The following is a 17,683-nucleotide window of genomic DNA, read 5'->3' as shown; positions in this document are numbered from 1 at the left end:
CATGAATAGGAACAGAAAAAAAAAGCTTCAACTATCAGTGATAAGCTGCAGCATAAATTCTTCATGGCCAGACCTGTCCCTCTATGATATCCTGTATTAAATGATACATTAATTTTACCAAGTATAAATTGAGATACACTGGATTGCATCTACCATGCTTGAAAGTTTATTATTTTTTATTCCTTGAGTTTTCAGGCTGCTTATTCTCTTTGCTATTCTTCCTTTTCCAGATCTCTTTTATGTGATTGATTAGTTTGATATTTTTTTTTATATCCATCTGTTCTGTGCACACCTTTTTCATTTCCTCAACCCTCTTCATTGCATTTCATAGCTATAACCCTCTCAGTGGAGGTAGGTGGTAATACTTAGAGCAGGCCTGCATGAAGGCCGCAAAGAAGGGGCCATCATGTGGCAGTACCAATCAGCTGTTTGGTGATTAGCGGAGCAGCAGCAGCACTGGGGCTGGTGGCACTGGTGAGGCCTGGAGGTGTTGGAGGTGCTTGGCAGCATGTCTTTCAGGGCAGCGATGGATCCTTCCTGGCAGTCGTGACATTTGGCGATGGTGAATTTACTGAGTTTTAAAAATGCTGGTGGGCTGCATGTTGTGCAGGCCTGCCTTAGAGCCTTAAAATTCCAGAGTGATTTAATATTTGCATACCATGGTTGATAATGTTAGATCTCAACCTCAACAACCAATACTCCTATACACAGACATTGTGTGGCAGCAAGTGCATATATAATTAAAGTAATAGTAACCGAAGAAATGCCACCAGTACATGCATTGCTTGGGGGACATCATTTTTATAGAGCAGACAGAAATAGAAAAAAAAAAACCCAGAACAAGGCAATGACAAACCACTTCCACATTATTGCCAAGAAAACTGTTTGAACGTGTTCGCATAATTACTAGGAGCTGAACTTGATTTGAAAGATTTTACCATTAGGAAACAGTCCAAAAGTGACTTGGGTGGGCAGGTGAGGGTTAAAAACCAAACAGTTTAACAAAAACCAATGACCAAGACCATAATCCAACATAAGGTATAATATTAATGAACATTAAGCAGCAGAGCTCACTTAACCTCATGGCCCAAATGCCTAGAAGACATAGATTGCTCCTTTTGGACTTCACTGATGGATTCTAGTCAGGTTGTTTTATAAATGTATTTTAACTGTGTCTTAAATTTTACTTAACTATCTTTTAAGATAGATTTGTAAGCACTCACAGAACACTCATGGACCCATTGCTTATACTGGTCTAAGAGTGCAATTGACTGACTGACTGACTAAACACAATATGCCCGCATGGAAGGGACTGAAGAAGCTGATTACAACTTACTGCAGATAATGTGAAGATAAATATGCATACTGATGTCACTGCACAAACAATGTAAAATACATCATAAGGTAACTATTCTCAGTGTCATCCTTCCAGTGCAAGACAGGAATGAAAGCCACTGTTCCAAAATATCTGGAATAAAGCCCCACTGAACTCCATATTACTTTTGAGTATATCAGTACCTGTTTTGCATCTGGCCCACCTGTCTAGCTCTGAATCCTAAGCAGGGTTTGGACTGTCTGATACTTGGATGAGAGTACCAGGGAATTCCAGAGCTGTAGGCCAGATTTGGATGTTGAAAAAATATCTGGAGGAATGCAAAAATCAAACCACCCATACTGCTGCTACTGCATGAATACATCCAAAAAGTCTCCAGGAATCAAACTCACCTCAGAGAATATACTGGTGTAGGCTTTCATGGCTGGCATCAATGAAGCAGGGATGAACTTTTAGGCCGAATGGCCATGGTCTAGTTTTATTTTGTTCTGACATTTCAATCCTCAGACTTTACCGTAAAGATTAATACTTAGGACTGGACCACACTGTACCCACTCTCAGCCAAATTCTTGCCTACCTGCAATAAGGAACAATCATACTGGGCAGTTCCTTTATTCATTCTTAACAAGGAAATTATGTTACTGATAAATTGAGAAAAAAATCCTCCATGGGAAAACAACAACCAAAAACTGGACTTTTTATAGTCCCTGGCACTATAAGAGATACTACCTTTGATACCCAATATTTTTACAGGTCTACTGTTCAGTCATTGTAAATAATAATATGGTTATTATCATTGTTGAATAGCTTGTGACTACAGTAGTATTAGAACTAGACTGAGATTGATGGATGGATGGACTGATGATAGATAGATTTTGAATGTTTTCTCTTCAGGGTTTTTCATGGTGTCAAAAATAACCAGGAAATCTATTCTGTTGCTGAGATGAATGACTCACATTGTATTCCAGAACAGTGTTTCTTAAACGTTTTGCTCTCAGGACCCCTCCCCACTTTTAAAATTACGGAGGACCCCAAAAGAGCTTTTGTTTGTATGGACCATATTTATCAATATTTACTGTATTGAAAATGAAAACTGATGCATTCATAGAGTATTTATTGAGTCATGTAAAGATAACAATATTAAACTCATTAGTTACATAAATAACTAATAACATAAATAAAGTATTTTTCATGAAAAAACCTGTATTTTTTAACAAATAAAAATAATGAGAAGAGCGACATTGTTTTAAATTTTTTCAAATATCTTCAAGATCTGGCAAATAATTTTGATTTCGTGGATCCCCGAGGGGGTGTTGGGGGACCACACTTTAAGAAACACTGCTCTAGAAGCTGTTTCCTTTATCTTTTTCTGTTTTTTGGAGAAACCCCTGCTGTAAAAGATGCTATTGGACAACGGCACGTCCTTCCCAAAACAAAAGACGCTTACTCTAGCTCAGTGTTTTTCAAATTTGGCAACTTTAAGCATGCTGGCTGGGGAATTCTGGGAGTTGAAGTCCACATGTCTTGCCAAGTTTGACTAGCTGAAGTGGGTTAAAAATAAGAATTTGCTGACGTTCTGTCCCTTTAAGGAATAGCGCTGCCAATATCAATACAACCCACTTCCTGGAACAGACAGGACACTCCCTCCCGGACCTCTACGGAAAGCTTCGGTCTAATTCTCTTTCCGGCGGCAGGGGCCGAATCGAAGTGATGTGGAACGGGATGGACACTCTATCCAGCCTCTAAAGCTCTCTATGATAAATTGGACTGATTGGCTGGGCGGACTTTTTCGCTCGCCAATTGATTCCTTCTCTTGGATACTATGGCGCCTCCGAAAGGTAAGCGAAGTACACCTCGGACAGTAACTCCTGCTCCCGCTGGCACGTTAATCGCCACACTACCTGATCCGATCGCCTTCGCTTTACCACCTGTGCGGAAACAGAGCGATCCGTTTCATTGCGGCTAATGGCTGTGCAGCCCCACGTGCCCGGAGCGGGGGGATTCCATATGGAAAAGGCGGAATTCTAAAGAGGTTTCTGCCTCCGGGTTGGAACCCAGCCTGATTATGCTGCGTGGAAGAAGGTTGCTAGTTTAAATAAGGCGCAGGCGAACACCCGTTGTTGACTTACATTCTGCTCTCTGTGACTAGCTGTTCCAATGCCCCATGACAGGTGTTCCCAACCAAAGCTTTTCAGATGTGTTGGACTTTTTAATTATGCTGGCTGGAGGATGATAGGTCTGGAAGTCCAACATATCTGGCCCCGTGTTGGGAATAGTGGCCAGAGTAGTTTGGTGGGAGAATCTGTCCATATGTGCCTTCAGGCAGGGAAAGAATCCATGCCTCTCCACGGCCCCTCTGTAATGCTAAGCTAACATCTTCAGAGCTGCCGAAGGATGGCCTGTATTGACTGTATGGAAATAATTGCCTACTTTGTGCAAGTGATGTCCAACTCTAGTGACTGCTTCTCCCATTCTTGTTTTCAGTCAAGAAGACATACACTTACGTATCTGTGGTGTTTTGCAATGGTAGTTCTGGTTCCATTGTCAGGCTTGATTACGCTTAATGTACAAGAGATTTATTCTTTGCATATGAACTGATCAGGCTGAAATAATGGAATAACATAGGATCTTAGATTGGAAGCTCATGTGCTAACCATGGAATGAAATTAAATGCCGAACTAGATTTGATATTAGAACTTGTACCAAGTGAAGACATTTTCATAACGATCTGGATATGTATACATGAGAATGAAATGCCCAAATTGATTATTGAACTCAGTTCATCATTTTGAGAGAACTAGGATGTCTCTTGCTTTCGAAGATGTGTGCCATGTAAACCCTTAATTTAGATGCAGCTGTTCCCTTTGTGTTGCTAACAGTTCTCTCTAGAATTTGTTCACGTTTTACAGATTGACCCAGTTTCTGACCCATTCATATATAGATATATTTAATATGTGTAGAGAAAAGTTTTAGTTCACTAGTGCTTTCACAAGGTTGTTAATAGTATGGCCAAACTTTTTTTTAAACTAAATTGGCTTTATGTGGTATTGCACTATAAATATGCAATGCTATTTTAAAGTCAAAGTATTATAGCATTATATGGTTATACTATTGTTACTCTGCAATTTGGTGCTTTAAATCTTTAAACAGTTCTTTCTGTTAGTTTTATTTAACCACCTTGGCATGTAGGCACCATGTATAACACTTTTGCATTCTGTCCTGGAAACAATAAATAATACACCCCAGAAGTATGAAAAATAAGTTCCCTTGTTGCTATTTAATGGAAGAACAATGTTTAATAGTACTGTTCGTCATCTGGCAGCAATGAATGAAACCTGTGTCTGCTGCAGAGCTTACCGTCACTCTCATATGCCAGATGTTGAAGGAAATGAGATCTTGTCTTTAAAAGATGAGCATAAATTATATGATTACAACAGTGCAATCTATAATGCCTTGGAGGAATATTTAAACAAGGTGGAGCTCCCCTGAAAGAATAAATGTTTGAATAACTGGGTTTGGGAATGCAAAACTGTATTAGAATAATGGTATGACCCATATGTACAGTGTCGTGTAAATAAAAAAACTTTGTATAAATAATGCAAACAATTTAAGACAAACATCACTAGTCTTCCTTGATGATGAGAGATGGTACCATTTCTGCACCATTACCTGTTAATGCTGGGAACTGGATGATCCTGCCTGAGTTTTTAATTCATAATTTATTACTTATTAAAACAAAATCAGTGTACAGAAATATCACTCTAGGAAACTGTGTTGGTCTGAAAAATCAGGTAGAGCTACGTGTACCTTTTTGAGCTGCTATACAGAAAATACAATGACAGATCTCAATAAAATAGTTAAGAGCAGAGACATCACACTGACAACAAAGGTCCGCATAGTTAAAGCAATGGTGTTTCCCGTAGTAACATATGGCTGCGAGAGCTGGACCATAAGGAAGGCTGAGAGAAGGAAGATAGATGCTTTTGAACTGTGGTGTTGGAGGAAAATTCTGAGAGTGCCCTGGACTGCAAGAAGATCAAACCAGTCCATCCTCCAGGAAATAAAGCCAGACTGCTTACTTGAGGGTATGATATTAAAGGCAAAACTGAAATACTTTGGCCACATAATGAGAAGACAGGACACCCTGGAGAAGATGCTGATGCTAGGGAGAGTGGAAGGCAAAAGGAAGAGGGGCCGACCAAGGGCAAGGTGGATGGATGATATTCTAGAGGTGACGGACTCGTCCCTGGGGGAGCTGGGGGTGTTGACGACCGACAGGAAGCTCTGGCGTGGGCTGGTCCATGAAGTCACGAAGAGTCGGAAGCGACTAAACGAATAAACAACAACACAGAAAATACCCTAATGTTAATAAGACACTACAGACATGAGGAGAACCAGTTGCATGCAGCAGCTGGGTGACCTTGGGCCAGTTATCCTCTCTCAGCCCTAGGAAGGAGGCAAGGGCAAACCACTTCCAAAAAACCTTGTCAAGAAAATGCAAGGACTAGTCCAGGCAGTCACCAAGAGTCAACAAGGACTTGAAGGCACCCCCCCCCCCCAAAAAAAGTGAAGATCTGGGGCTTTTGGCTCCAGGACAAAAGCTCATTTTGAGCTGGCCCCCACCCTCTTGTTCTAGGTGGGTTGGCATAGAAGAAGAGTAACAGCGCCTTCCTCCCAAAAGTGCCTTCCTCCCAAATAGGCTTTTTAGGTGGGAGATACCATAGTATTGATCCTGGAAGAAACAGTGGTTGACCTAGACATAGGGAAAAGTTGTTTCAATGGACATTGTTAAGCAGACCTGACCAACCTGAATATTTCTTGTATAAGATGCCGGTGAAGGTTTGTGTACCACCCTCTAATGCAGTGTTTCTCAAACTTGGCAACCTTAAGATGTGGGGACTTCAATTCCCAGAATTCCCCCACCAGCCATGGGAGTTGAAGTCCACACATCTTAAGGTTGCCAAGTTTGAGAAACACTGCTCTAACGGCTACCAGATATGTCTCTGCAGATGGCCACCTGTCATCTTTGTTGGGGTACCTAGAATTTTGTGTGTTGTTTAAGATCAAGATGGCTCATGTGAACTTATTTGTGACTGTGTTGTTGAAGGCGGAGTTTTAACTCTTGTATTTCACAGCAGGATGCTTTTGCTTTTCCAGAAAATGTCAGCCTACTTTTTAAGTTGTACTGCTTGACGGTGATGACCTTAGTGGCTGCAACATATACAGTAGCGTTGCGATACACAAGAACAACCACAGGAATTCTGTACTTTACATCCACAGCTGTTTGCATTACAGAAGTTATCAAATTATTCCTAAGTCTGGGCATTTTAGCACAGTAAGTATGAATGCTGATGAGAATAGTGAGATGATGAATTGGCTTATCACATCTGATTTATTTTCTTCCTTTAAAACAAATCCTCCCGTGGTTCTTGTTATGGTTCACGTGTACTGTGTTAGATTTGCTTCTTTAAGCAGAAGATTGTTTTCAAAGCAAACAAAAACATTCCAGATTAAGTTTTTGTGCTAGATCTTTTCTCCCAGCAGCTCAATAAGCTGATGTCACCACCCAAATACTTTTTCATTGTTCTGGCTAAAGGTCAGAATATTAGTGTGAATTAAGTTCTGAAACTTGGGTCAAAGTGATTTGGTGCAGGCATGATTCTTCACAAACATGCAGAAAGATCTTGTATTCTTACAAGAGGGCATTTAAAGGTTGTTCATGCCGTTCTCCCTCCATTATGAATTCCTTAGAGGTTTTGAACAAGGAAGCTCAGAGCTCATGCAGAAACAACCCACATGGTTCCTCCCTGTGCTGGTAACAGTCCAACAATTTATAACTTTCTGTCTTTATTAGTGGTGCTTCAGGTCTACTGCCTTGAATTTGTAGTGCGTTGTACTACACTGCCATTGTGATACGTACAGACTGCTGGTCATGACAATACAGTTAGGCCCTTGCAACAACAACTAATTGTTCTCTTGCTAAGATACACTACTTGTATGATGTTTGAACAGGTACAAACTCTCCTGCTTTTCTTTCTCCGTGTATGCTGAGTCTTCCAAGGAGCAGCTTTCTCCAGCATTGTGCTCTAGGGATATAGGTCAGCAACTCAAATTGCCCTCCTTTGCTACGGCCATAATAGATGGAGGTGATATCGTCCAAATGCATTTAGAGGGCAACCAGTTGGAGAATGCTAGTGTAAAGTATTTATAATGAGCGTTATTAATTCCTCGGTGACATCAGCTATAAGAACAGGGTTCCCTCCCCACAGCCTATTCCCTGAAACTACTTTTCTTCCAGCTGGGTTTAGGCACCAAAAGGAACCCTGGGTGGGAAGCAAAAATGGCACCCAGGTGAGGCTGAAAGGCTGTGGTGAGATGATAGATTCCACAACTGGCCACATGTCCCTACTTCTCCTAAAGCTGGACCCACCAGCCCACACGGTGGATGAAATCCAGGTTTAAGCTATCCCATGTTGTTTTTATATGTGAGCTTCTTTCTTGATAATGTGTTACGGGACAGCCTGACTTAATGACAACGCCCCAAAAGACTGCAGGCACCACTGTAGTTTCTTATTTGCTGTAACTTTTGTGGTGATCTGGCATTGTTACCAGGATAGATACTTTCTGACCCCAAGACTTAATCATCTCTGAAAAGTTTGAATTATTCTGGAATCAGAGTTTCAATAAATAAATAAAAGGTTTTCTAAATACCAAGACATCCAACATTCAGTCACTTACATAACAATGTAAGAAGAACCCTGCTTCTAAGGGCTGGTCTAGTCTAAGCTTCAGGGAGAGAAAACCTTGTTTCTGAGCATTATCTTTTTTCCTATGCATGAAAAAGTAAGTGTGGTATCTCCCCTGCCCTCCCTACCCCTCTTCTGCACAGAGAACCAAATTCCATACACGATGGAGTACCAGCAAATACAACTTTTACTATAAGGGATGGTAATGGGGAAGATGTTTAGGGGCAGGGTAGAACTGTCCAGAAGCCCTGTGGACCAGTCTGAGTAGTCTGACAGGATGGATTAAGATTGCAGGCAAAAAGTGTCCTACCCTGAGTCAGGCTTTTATACTCTCTCAGGAATCACCCAGGTTAATAAATGCATGTTAGCAAAGTGCAATTATTTCAAGCACATCTCAAAATGGCATTGTTTTCATTGGTGCTGCTGGGAAACAGCTCAGGCAGACTGGAAGGTTCTGAGCACAGACCTCTCCATTGGCCTCTTTCTGGTCAAAGGCTGAAATAGACTGACTTTGAACTTCTGCACAATGCCTGTACCTGTATTATTAAGACGTGGCAGTCCTATTTTTCCTAAAACATTTTCATTTTCATTTTCCTCAGTGAGACTGGAAGCCTGGATAGATTGTCAGTGTCTTTGAAACAAAATGTCTTGGGCAGTCCTAAAGAATTGTTGAAATTAAGTGTTCCTTCAGTTGTATATGCTGTTCAGAATAACATGGCCTTCCTGGCTCTCAGCAATTTGGATGCAGCGGTTTACCAGGTAACTGAGTGATGTTGGAAAGTTGGATCCTTATCCATGACAGCTAGAAGCAGGTGTCCACATGTGTGTGTGTTCTTCAGTCAATGGGTTGCAGTATCTAGGGACATCTGGCACATGTGGAAGAGGAAGAACAGTGCTCCCAGACAGCGGTGGCATTGTAACTCGACTACCATGCTTTTTCCAGTGGGAATCGTTCACCCTTTCAGCTGTATGCCTCTGAAGCAAAAGTCAAGAAAGAAATCCCATAGAAATCTTCCATAAGTGAAGTGCTTTAGGTCCCCCATAATTGTTTGAATTTTTGACGTGGCAGGGAGAGAGATTGGTGACTAAACGGGTTGTCTCAAAAGTTTCATTACTGAAAAATGACAGGGAAAGTAAAAACTGTTGGAATATGGGGAATATAAGCAAATAATTATCTTTGCTGCCTGGTATTTAACACCATGTATGATGTAATTGGTTACTTTCATGTAATTAAAACAAAGTTACATTTAACAATATGCTGTTAATATTAGTCCCCATATCACTTTTATATAATAATCACTACTTACTTTTCTCTGCTTTTACGTTAAAAACTACTTTTGGAAGGCCTTTGGTGGGTTTGTGCACCTCTGAAATAAAACATGTCTTAAATCCAATGGTTTAGGTGACGTATCAGCTGAAAATCCCCTGCACAGCCTTATGCACTGTCTTAATGCTGAACCGTTCCCTTAGTCGACTGCAATGGTTCTCGGTCTTTATGCTGTGTGGTGGAGTCACCCTTGTGCAGTGGAAACCAGCTCAGGCTACAAGAGTTCAGGTAAGCATTTTCCCTGAGAGCCTTTATTTACGTTTTTCGTATGAAAAAAAATGGTGGCTTGTGCAAAAAGCAGAGTTTTAGAAAACGATGATCTGGAAACTTGTGCTCCATAGCTGATGTTGAACCGAAGCACACATGCACTGAATTATAGTTGTCACTGTATTCTAATATTTAAACATGGATCAATTTGTGGTGGCCTCCTAGGACAAGAGCGAGCCACCTTTTCTCAGGGGAGGCCAGTTATCCCCTGGGGTAATTTGTCAGGGGCTGAAATGAGGAAGGGGCAGTTTCAGAACCAACAGGAGGTTGGGACATTCCTCTCTGTGGCAGTTTCTCTTTTCCTTTCTGATCTCCCTCTTTTTGCCTCCATTGTTCCCTTCTTTCTGACTCTTTTGCAGGGAAGAGACAAGCCTGAACTAATGGCAAAAGCTTAGAGAATTTAGCTTAAGGGTCCAATGAAATAAGCTAATCCAAATGTTTTTATTTGTTTTATTTATTATTCAAATTTTGGTACTGCCCATCTCCCCCAAAAGAGGAACTCTGGGCGGCTGATGTACCCAAAGGTTGCCCATTTCTATCTTGGTATCCTAATAAGCTACCTTCTGTGTTACATAAATGCAAAGTGAGATCTGGTGGGAAAAAAATCCAAATCCGGTGCACACTTACTTGGCAATTAGACTTATTGAATTTAAAGGGACTTGAGAGAGATCTACAAAAAAAATCTACATTTCCACTCTGTATCCAAAGTAGCAAATATTTTCATCCAGAACTAGTGACATAGTTTTTGTTCTATTACTTCTTTAACAGAATATCACTTAATCCATCAAAAACACTGGCTGTGTTCTTTGAAAGATAGATTGTACATGGTTATTACAGCAGAGCAACGATATGCTACCTATTTGTTTAATGGAAATGCAGATGACAGTAGCCAAAATGACCTAAATGAACAGCAAACCTTACAAAAAATAGAAATGAGGTACATATGTGCAATGACTGAGGCCTTTCCCTCCTTTAGTGCAGAAGGATTGAGCATCTGGCCTTATTTTCTGGAGATAACATATTTGCAGCAAATCAAATGTTGCAGTTCAATTCATAGGCATAGGATACAGGGTGGCCCAAACGTATGCTGTCATAGTAAATTGGTGTCCTCAGATAGTTTTGGGAAGTAGTTGTTGCCAATGGAGTGATAAATAAATAGATTTTCTTCTTTATTACATCTTTAGGTGGAACAGAATCCACTGCTAGGATTTGGTGCGATAGCAATTGCTGTTCTATGTTCAGGGTTTGCAGGTAATACCTAAAACACAAAACATTATCCATTATATTAGCTTATCTGATAACTCTGTTTCCTATTTTATACTAGTGCCATCGCTTAAGAACTGCTACAGCACAGTTTGTTTTCATGTTGCTTAGCTAACAGGAGACGGAGTAGGCCTCGGCTTTGTGTGAAGAAACTGCTGTACATTATGGCTGTTCTCTACACCAGTGTCAGCCTTCCCAGAAAATGGCTTGGAGCAATCCATTCAATTATACTGGCAAATGATCCCATGTAAATAAAATCCCTTCAGTTTTATAGACACCTGAGGTTAGCTGAGGTTCTCGCTTGAGAACAATTTTTGAAGTACTGAGCGATTACTGTACTGGTTATGTGGAGATGGAAGGAGGGCCTGATTCTGAGGGGCACTGGGGATATTGGTTCTATGAGAGCATAGTGGCCTCACCAAAACTGACCAGTTATAATAAAAACGTTTAAAAGAATCTATACTTGGAACTGTTGCCTAAAACAGGAGCAATGCCATTCTGATCAACAATGTATTGTAATTATTTTGTGCAAAACTAATGTTATATTTGCGTATTTGGAAAAAAAACCCTGTCTGTTAAATATATCTCACTAGTTACATTTCTTTTCCTAATGTTATTATTGCAAAAATTTTACAAAACATCAGCATGGAAGATTATAATAACTGGGATGGGTGAAGGTTAGAAGTAGGCACAGATGGATCCATTTTGCTTTCTGTAACTTACATTTTTTCAAGTTCATCCTACTGTGTTTCTGTATCAGCTTGTGGGGTCTTTTTGAAGTCCACAGGACTATTGGAATACAAATTCAGATGTGGAAATACATTTTTGAATGCAGTTGTTGTATGCAGTTTTACTTAATGCACTTGTTTTTGTACAAGGTAGTCCCTGCTTAGCAACCCCTTGTTCAGTGAACAAAGTTACAACGGCACTGAATGAGGGTGACTTATGACCAGTCCTTGAAGTTGTGGCTGTTGCAGTGTTCCCACGGTTACACAATTGCGATTCAGGCACTTGGCAACCGGCTTGCACTTACAACGGTTGCAGTGTCCTGCAGTTACGTGATTGCCATTTGTGACCTTCCCTGCTGGCTTCCCACAAGCAAAGTCAATGGGGAAGTCAGCAGAGAAGGTCGCAAGCTGCTCCCATAAGTTGCTCCCAATTCTGCTGCTTTTTCCCCCGAGAGGCCACCCATGTGCCCCGCAACACTTGCACCCTGTGGCAGCACCCAGCCCACCTGCCTGCACTTGCACCACATAGCAGCGCCCAGCCTTGTGTTCTGTTGTACTCACGCCACGTGGCAGCACCCACCCGCATGCCCTGTTCTTTGTTGTCTTTATGCCACATGGCAGTGCCCAGCCCCCCACCTGAGTGTACTCACGCCACATGGCAGCAACCACCTATGTGCCCTGCTGCACTTGCACTGCCCCCCACTCCCCCGCACTCAGTAGCACTCACCCACCTGCAAGCCTGTTTGCAAGCTGCCTAAGGAAATGCTTGTTGTGACTGGGCCTTGGGACTTCCTGCCGGCTTCCCCAGGATTTGACTTTGCTGTCATGTGAGGTCATCACTTAATGACCCGCGATCCAATGGCAACAAGGACTGCTGGGACTGCTGTCACTAAGCGATATGTTCACATGATGTTTCGTTTTATGACTACGTCACTTAGCGATGCAAATTCAGGTCCCAATTACTGTCGTTAAGTGAGGACTATCTGTACTGATTTTCCCCCAATCTTTGCATTTTTAATTTGTATGCAAAATTTGGAGAAATGCAAAAGCCTAGAAATAATTATGTTGTGGTTTTCTAGTTTGGAAGTGGGGATTATTAAAGTGGTATTTATTAAAATGCAAATGATCTAGAAATATTTGGTATATTTCTATACTAATTCATTGGGGAAGTTACGATTCAGCTAGGGTTCCTCGAGTTGGGCTATCAGATAGGCTTACACATTGCTTTCAGAAAAAGCTGTGGAAGCTTGCCTTTGGCATTCAAGCGTAAAAGGTCTAATGAGCTATTCTTCTTTAAACTAGACTGATTAACTAGCTGCTTCTCCAGGGTAGCTTGTTGATCTTTTGTTACTTTCCTTTCAGGAGTATATTTTGAGAAAGTACTAAAAAGCTCCGATACATCTTTATGGGTTAGGAACATTCAGATGTATCTCTCTGGAATTGCAGTGACATTGCTTGGGGTCTACACAGCGGAAGGAGCTCAAGTAATGGAGAAGGGTTTTTTTTATGGCTATACGCCATATGTCTGGTTTGTCATCTGTAAGTATTGGGTTCTGCCTTAACCTGTAATTGCCCAGTTTGTGATGTTTTTGTAGTAATGCCAGAGGTACTCAGTTTCAGATATGGGAACATGTTGAAAAGGCAATGATTGTTAACATTATCCAAAAGGATGAGTTCAACCTGAAGTACTTAGAAGCAAATTTAAATCATACATGCATCGCAGTTCCTTTCTGCTCAGTATTGTTGGGCAGGACTGAGAAATATGTGGGGATGGTCTGTAGAAACAGGTCCCTTTTATTCCAGCACATTGCAAAAATGGTAATGAAACCTGCCCCAAACCTATTTAATCCAATTATCTGTAGATTATAAGAAATCTAATGAATGCTAATTCCTCTAGAGTCTGTAAGCTGCTGAGGTCAACATGCAGCTGATGTCTGAACTCACACAGCTTGTAAATTATAAAGTAGGGTTGGTAATCAGGCACCTTTCACACCTTTCGGATTTTAACTTCCATCAGCCTCAGCCAAAATCCCAAGTGGTGAGAAAGTGGGAGAGAGATGTGAAAATAAATTTAGGGGAAATTAGGTGGGATGTAGGAGGGCTAGTTGCTACTTGGGCTTTGGGAGATGTTGTGAGCAAATATGCTAAGGAGGGTAACCTGTGGCTAACAGGCATGTGCCTTTCAAGGTCACACCAGGGCGGAAGGCCTTCCTTGTTTCTTGGACTGTAAAGGCGAGGGGGGAGAGATGTACTTTCAGACTTCCAAAATTCTGTTAATTTAACTTTACAATTAGGTTAGAGCCACTTCTGGGTGTGCTGTGTGTCTGGACTACATCACAAGGCTGATATAAGGTCTTCATTTCAGTCCTGCTTCCTCCAACCATCCGATACCACCCTCTGTGGTGCAGGGAGGTTAAGCCCTTGCCAGCCCCCCCCCCCAATGCCAATCCATAGTTAGACCCAAATTAGGTTGGGTGGCTATGGAGAAGGAAATACCTATCGTCAACCACAGGTGTAATTTTCAGATGGCAGTACGGACTATGTAACCCAGACATGCAATTGGATCAACAAGACTGGTACTTGATAAGAGGTTCTCTTGCCCATTCTTCCAAATAAATGCTGTAATAGTTCTTTTTACCATGCCAGAATGTATTGAGCATAAGCACATCTCTTTCTGTCCTAGTTCTTTCCAGTGTTGGTGGCCTCTATACTTCGGTTGTTGTTAAATACACAGACAACATTTTGAAAGGTTTTTCTGCAGCAGCAGCCATTGTACTCTCTACAGTTGCATCAGTCATTCTCTTTGGTTTACAAATCAGTAAGTTGCTTTGGGCTATTTTGTATTTTCATTAAATCATTTATGATCCACAATGTGAATGGTACAGGTTACAATCTGTGATACATTACACCAATTATATGGTTTAAATTGCTCATGATCTCCAGCCTTATGCTTCTGCTAACACCAGTCATTCATGATCAGCTTCAACGAAGAAAATGGCCAGATCACATTATTTGGCTAGAATATAAAATAATTGGCTAGAATTATTTTTCCAGGGTGATCAGATCCCTATCATGTTCAAACATTATGTGTTAATATACTATTATTTTATTTCATTGATTCCACTGAATAGTATTCTGTGTAAGATTGCTATGAAATAACAAGAGTTGTTTCTCAAACAGGTAGTCCTCGTTTAGCGACAAGTGGGACCAGCAACTCTATTGCTAAGCAAAGTGGTCTCTAAGTGGGAAATCATGTGACAACTGTGTTTTCTTTTCCCCATTCCCCCACCCTTTGGAATGCTCACCCTGGTGCTGGGATAATTAACAAGGAGGGAATTAATGTTTGTATTTACATTCATTGGAGAAGGGGGGATTAAAAGAGAGTAAGCAGGCACACAATGGGGAATACACATCGAAAGCAATGCACTGGCACCAGCAGTCATGAGCATGCTATGCAAACAGCCCAGTGTATTCCCCATTGTGTGCCTGCTTACTCTCTTTTAATCCCCCCTTCTCCAATCTCTCCGCTCTGCAAGGGGGGAAAGAAAAAGAAACAGCAGCTCGGGCACAGGATAACACATACTGAATGTAATGGTGATCATGTGACTGAGGGATGCTGCAAAAGTCATAAATATGGGCATTGGCCATAAAGTTATTTTTTCAGCACCATCGTAACTTCAAACGGTAATTGAATGAGGTAGTCGGTATGCCAGGACTACATGTTTAAGTAAACTCATGCTTGGTCTTGCAGTCATGGAGTGATGGTGAATGTGAAGAATTCTTCTTTCCTTCCTAGGGTCATCTGTTTAAATTTAAGATAATGTTGCCATTTATTTACTAATATGATAATACCCCCCCAAAAAAGCTGTAGCAAGATATCAAAACTACTTTCCAGCAGTGAAACGTAACCATCTCAGTATGTACCAGATTAAACATTTGGAGAATCCACTTTCTAAAGCTGCAAACCAGACTTTATCTTCAGTGATGTAACTTTGATCAGCGTACTTTAAACCATGTGCTTTCATTTTTCCCTTCTAGCCATAACTTTCTCTCTGGGTGCACTGCTTGTCTGCATTTCGATATATCTGTATGGATTGCCTCGACAAGATACAACAAAAATTCAGCCAGCAGAAACAAAAGTGTCAAAAGAGAATCTTGCTACCGTGTGACACCTGTCTTCATGAAGAATAGAAAAGGCAGTATAAAGGAAAGGAGACTATTTGTGTGTCTCTCCCCCCCCCCCACCTTCCTTTTTGAATTTGGCTTTGATGGGACTGAAAATGAAGTCAGTCATTCACTGAATGAGAATTTACACTGGAGGAGGATTCTTTGCTAATCTGTAGAACCTCACTTTCCTTATAAACTTTTTTCTTATTTTTGCAATTGAAGATGCTGCGCGCTGAAAAGAATGAATGGAAGGCACAGTTAAGTTGTGTATAAAATAAATAGGGAGATGGCCTTGGAATTTACTCCCATGTTATGACACGATACATAGGCTTTGTTGCCAGAAATGCTTGCAGTTGCAAGGAAGGGATAATTCAAACTTAAATGCGACCAAAACAACGTAAGATTATATTGGAAGGATAGCGTCTTTTTCTCCATGGATACCTGGCATTAAGATCCAGCCAAGTGCTGTACTGCTTTTATGATAAAAAATAGTTGTTTCAACAAGAAAAACACTGATAATTGTGAGACAAAAGGCAAAATGTCTCACAAGAGTTTTAAAACTGAAAATGGTAATTTATTTTTTGATCTCCTGAACCCAGGATCACCACTTTTTGAAACAGCAGAGAGAAAAAAATACTGACTTCTTTTAGGAAGAATTTTCTATTATAAAAAGGAAGGGGATGGGTCATTGTATATACATTTACTTATGCATTGATTTAACTGGTAAATATATACATTCTTGTGCAGTATGGCTAGTGTTATGTACTGTTTTGATTTGAATCTTTACACTTGCATTAAGTATGTTTTAGAGAAAGGGAACAAACTATGGATTAAATATCATTTGGGTTTATATTTACTGATTTTTGTCAGCTTACTTTCATACTGAGGGGTAAACATTTTTTAAAGCTTCCTGCAGCTTTTGAAAAATGAGGTTTTAAGAAATTAAAATGCTTAATTTCCGTACATCGAACTGTTACAGAGAGAACTGATTAACAGTAACACTGGGGGAAAGGCTTGAATTCAGGCTATGATAATCTGATTAATCAGAATGGCAAGAATTGATTTTTAATTTTACAGTCACAAGTGTAAATACTGTACTCCAATTTGGTCCTTTCCAGTTTTGTTTGTCTGGGGGTGCCTGAAATTGTAGCTCAATATCTGTAGGGGGAACCAGATAGGAAAGGCTGAGCTACATCCTGAATCTTCATTTTCTTTGTCAGAGACCATTGGGTTAAGTATGTTGAATGGATTACAAATAGAATAGAAGGATTCTTTCTGTTTTAGCCTGACTCTGAACAAAATGAGTTGCCCTGCTACTTGGCACAGAACTTGGAAGGTGTCATTGTGATGTTGTAAAGTGCCTCTCCCAACTTTTTGGGAGGGAAGGGAGAGACTAAGACAAAACCTTCTGACAACAACTGAACATGAAACCGCCCCCCGCAAAATGGAGGATAGACTCTGAATACCACCTGCCCATGGTATATAGTAGTTTATCAGGCATTTGGAAGAAAAAGGACAACAGAACAGGGGAATAAGTGCAGAGAAACCAAATGCGGAAGCTTGTGCAGAGAAGACTGGGAGAAAATAAATAGAAATTACTATAAATTTTTCTTAACAATTACTCTCCAGAGAGGAGTAGAAACCTTGCAGCAAAGCATTTATTTGTTCTGGACCTTTCTACTTTTTTCTGTACTGTAGTAAGGAGAAAGTAAAACTATAAACATGATAGCGGATGCTTTATTTCCACAGTGGAAGTAGGACTCAGACAGATTTCTTGGAATAGAGGTAGTCCAGCTTTGCAATACGTACTTTACGGTCAGATTCTGTGGCTCTGGGAGATTGGTATCAAGAC

General features: G+C 40.7%; 1 protein-coding gene across 1 annotated transcript; it reads left to right on the top strand.

Annotated features, from left to right (window-relative positions):
- The first annotated feature begins 3,035 nt into the window (after positions 1-3,035).
- Positions 3,036-16,683, top strand: SLC35A1 (solute carrier family 35 member A1). The gene is made up of 8 exons (XM_063312304.1): positions 3,036-3,171; positions 6,491-6,668; positions 8,679-8,838; positions 9,482-9,634; positions 10,858-10,924; positions 13,027-13,203; positions 14,348-14,482; positions 15,703-16,683. The coding sequence occupies exons 1-8, from the start codon at positions 3,156-3,158 to the stop codon at positions 15,831-15,833; spliced, it is 1,017 nt and encodes a 338-aa protein (XP_063168374.1). The 5' UTR covers positions 3,036-3,155; the 3' UTR covers positions 15,834-16,683.
- Positions 16,684-17,683: the final 1,000 nt, after the last annotated feature.

Source organism: Candoia aspera, chromosome 1 (assembly GCF_035149785.1).
Source record: "Candoia aspera isolate rCanAsp1 chromosome 1, rCanAsp1.hap2, whole genome shotgun sequence".
Taxonomy (NCBI): domain Eukaryota; kingdom Metazoa; phylum Chordata; class Lepidosauria; order Squamata; family Boidae; genus Candoia; species Candoia aspera.
Note: the sequence above shows the minus strand (reverse complement) of the source record. Positions and strands in the feature narration are given on the sequence as shown.

Coding starts and splice junctions, on each gene's coding strand:
- SLC35A1 (XM_063312304.1), top strand. Junction 9,635..10,857: donor CTCAGGCTACAAGAGTTCAG/GTAAGCATTTTC, acceptor TTACATCTTTAG/GTGGAACAGAATCCACTGCT. Junction 13,204..14,347: donor ATATGTCTGGTTTGTCATCT/GTAAGTATTGGG, acceptor TTTCTGTCCTAG/TTCTTTCCAGTGTTGGTGGC.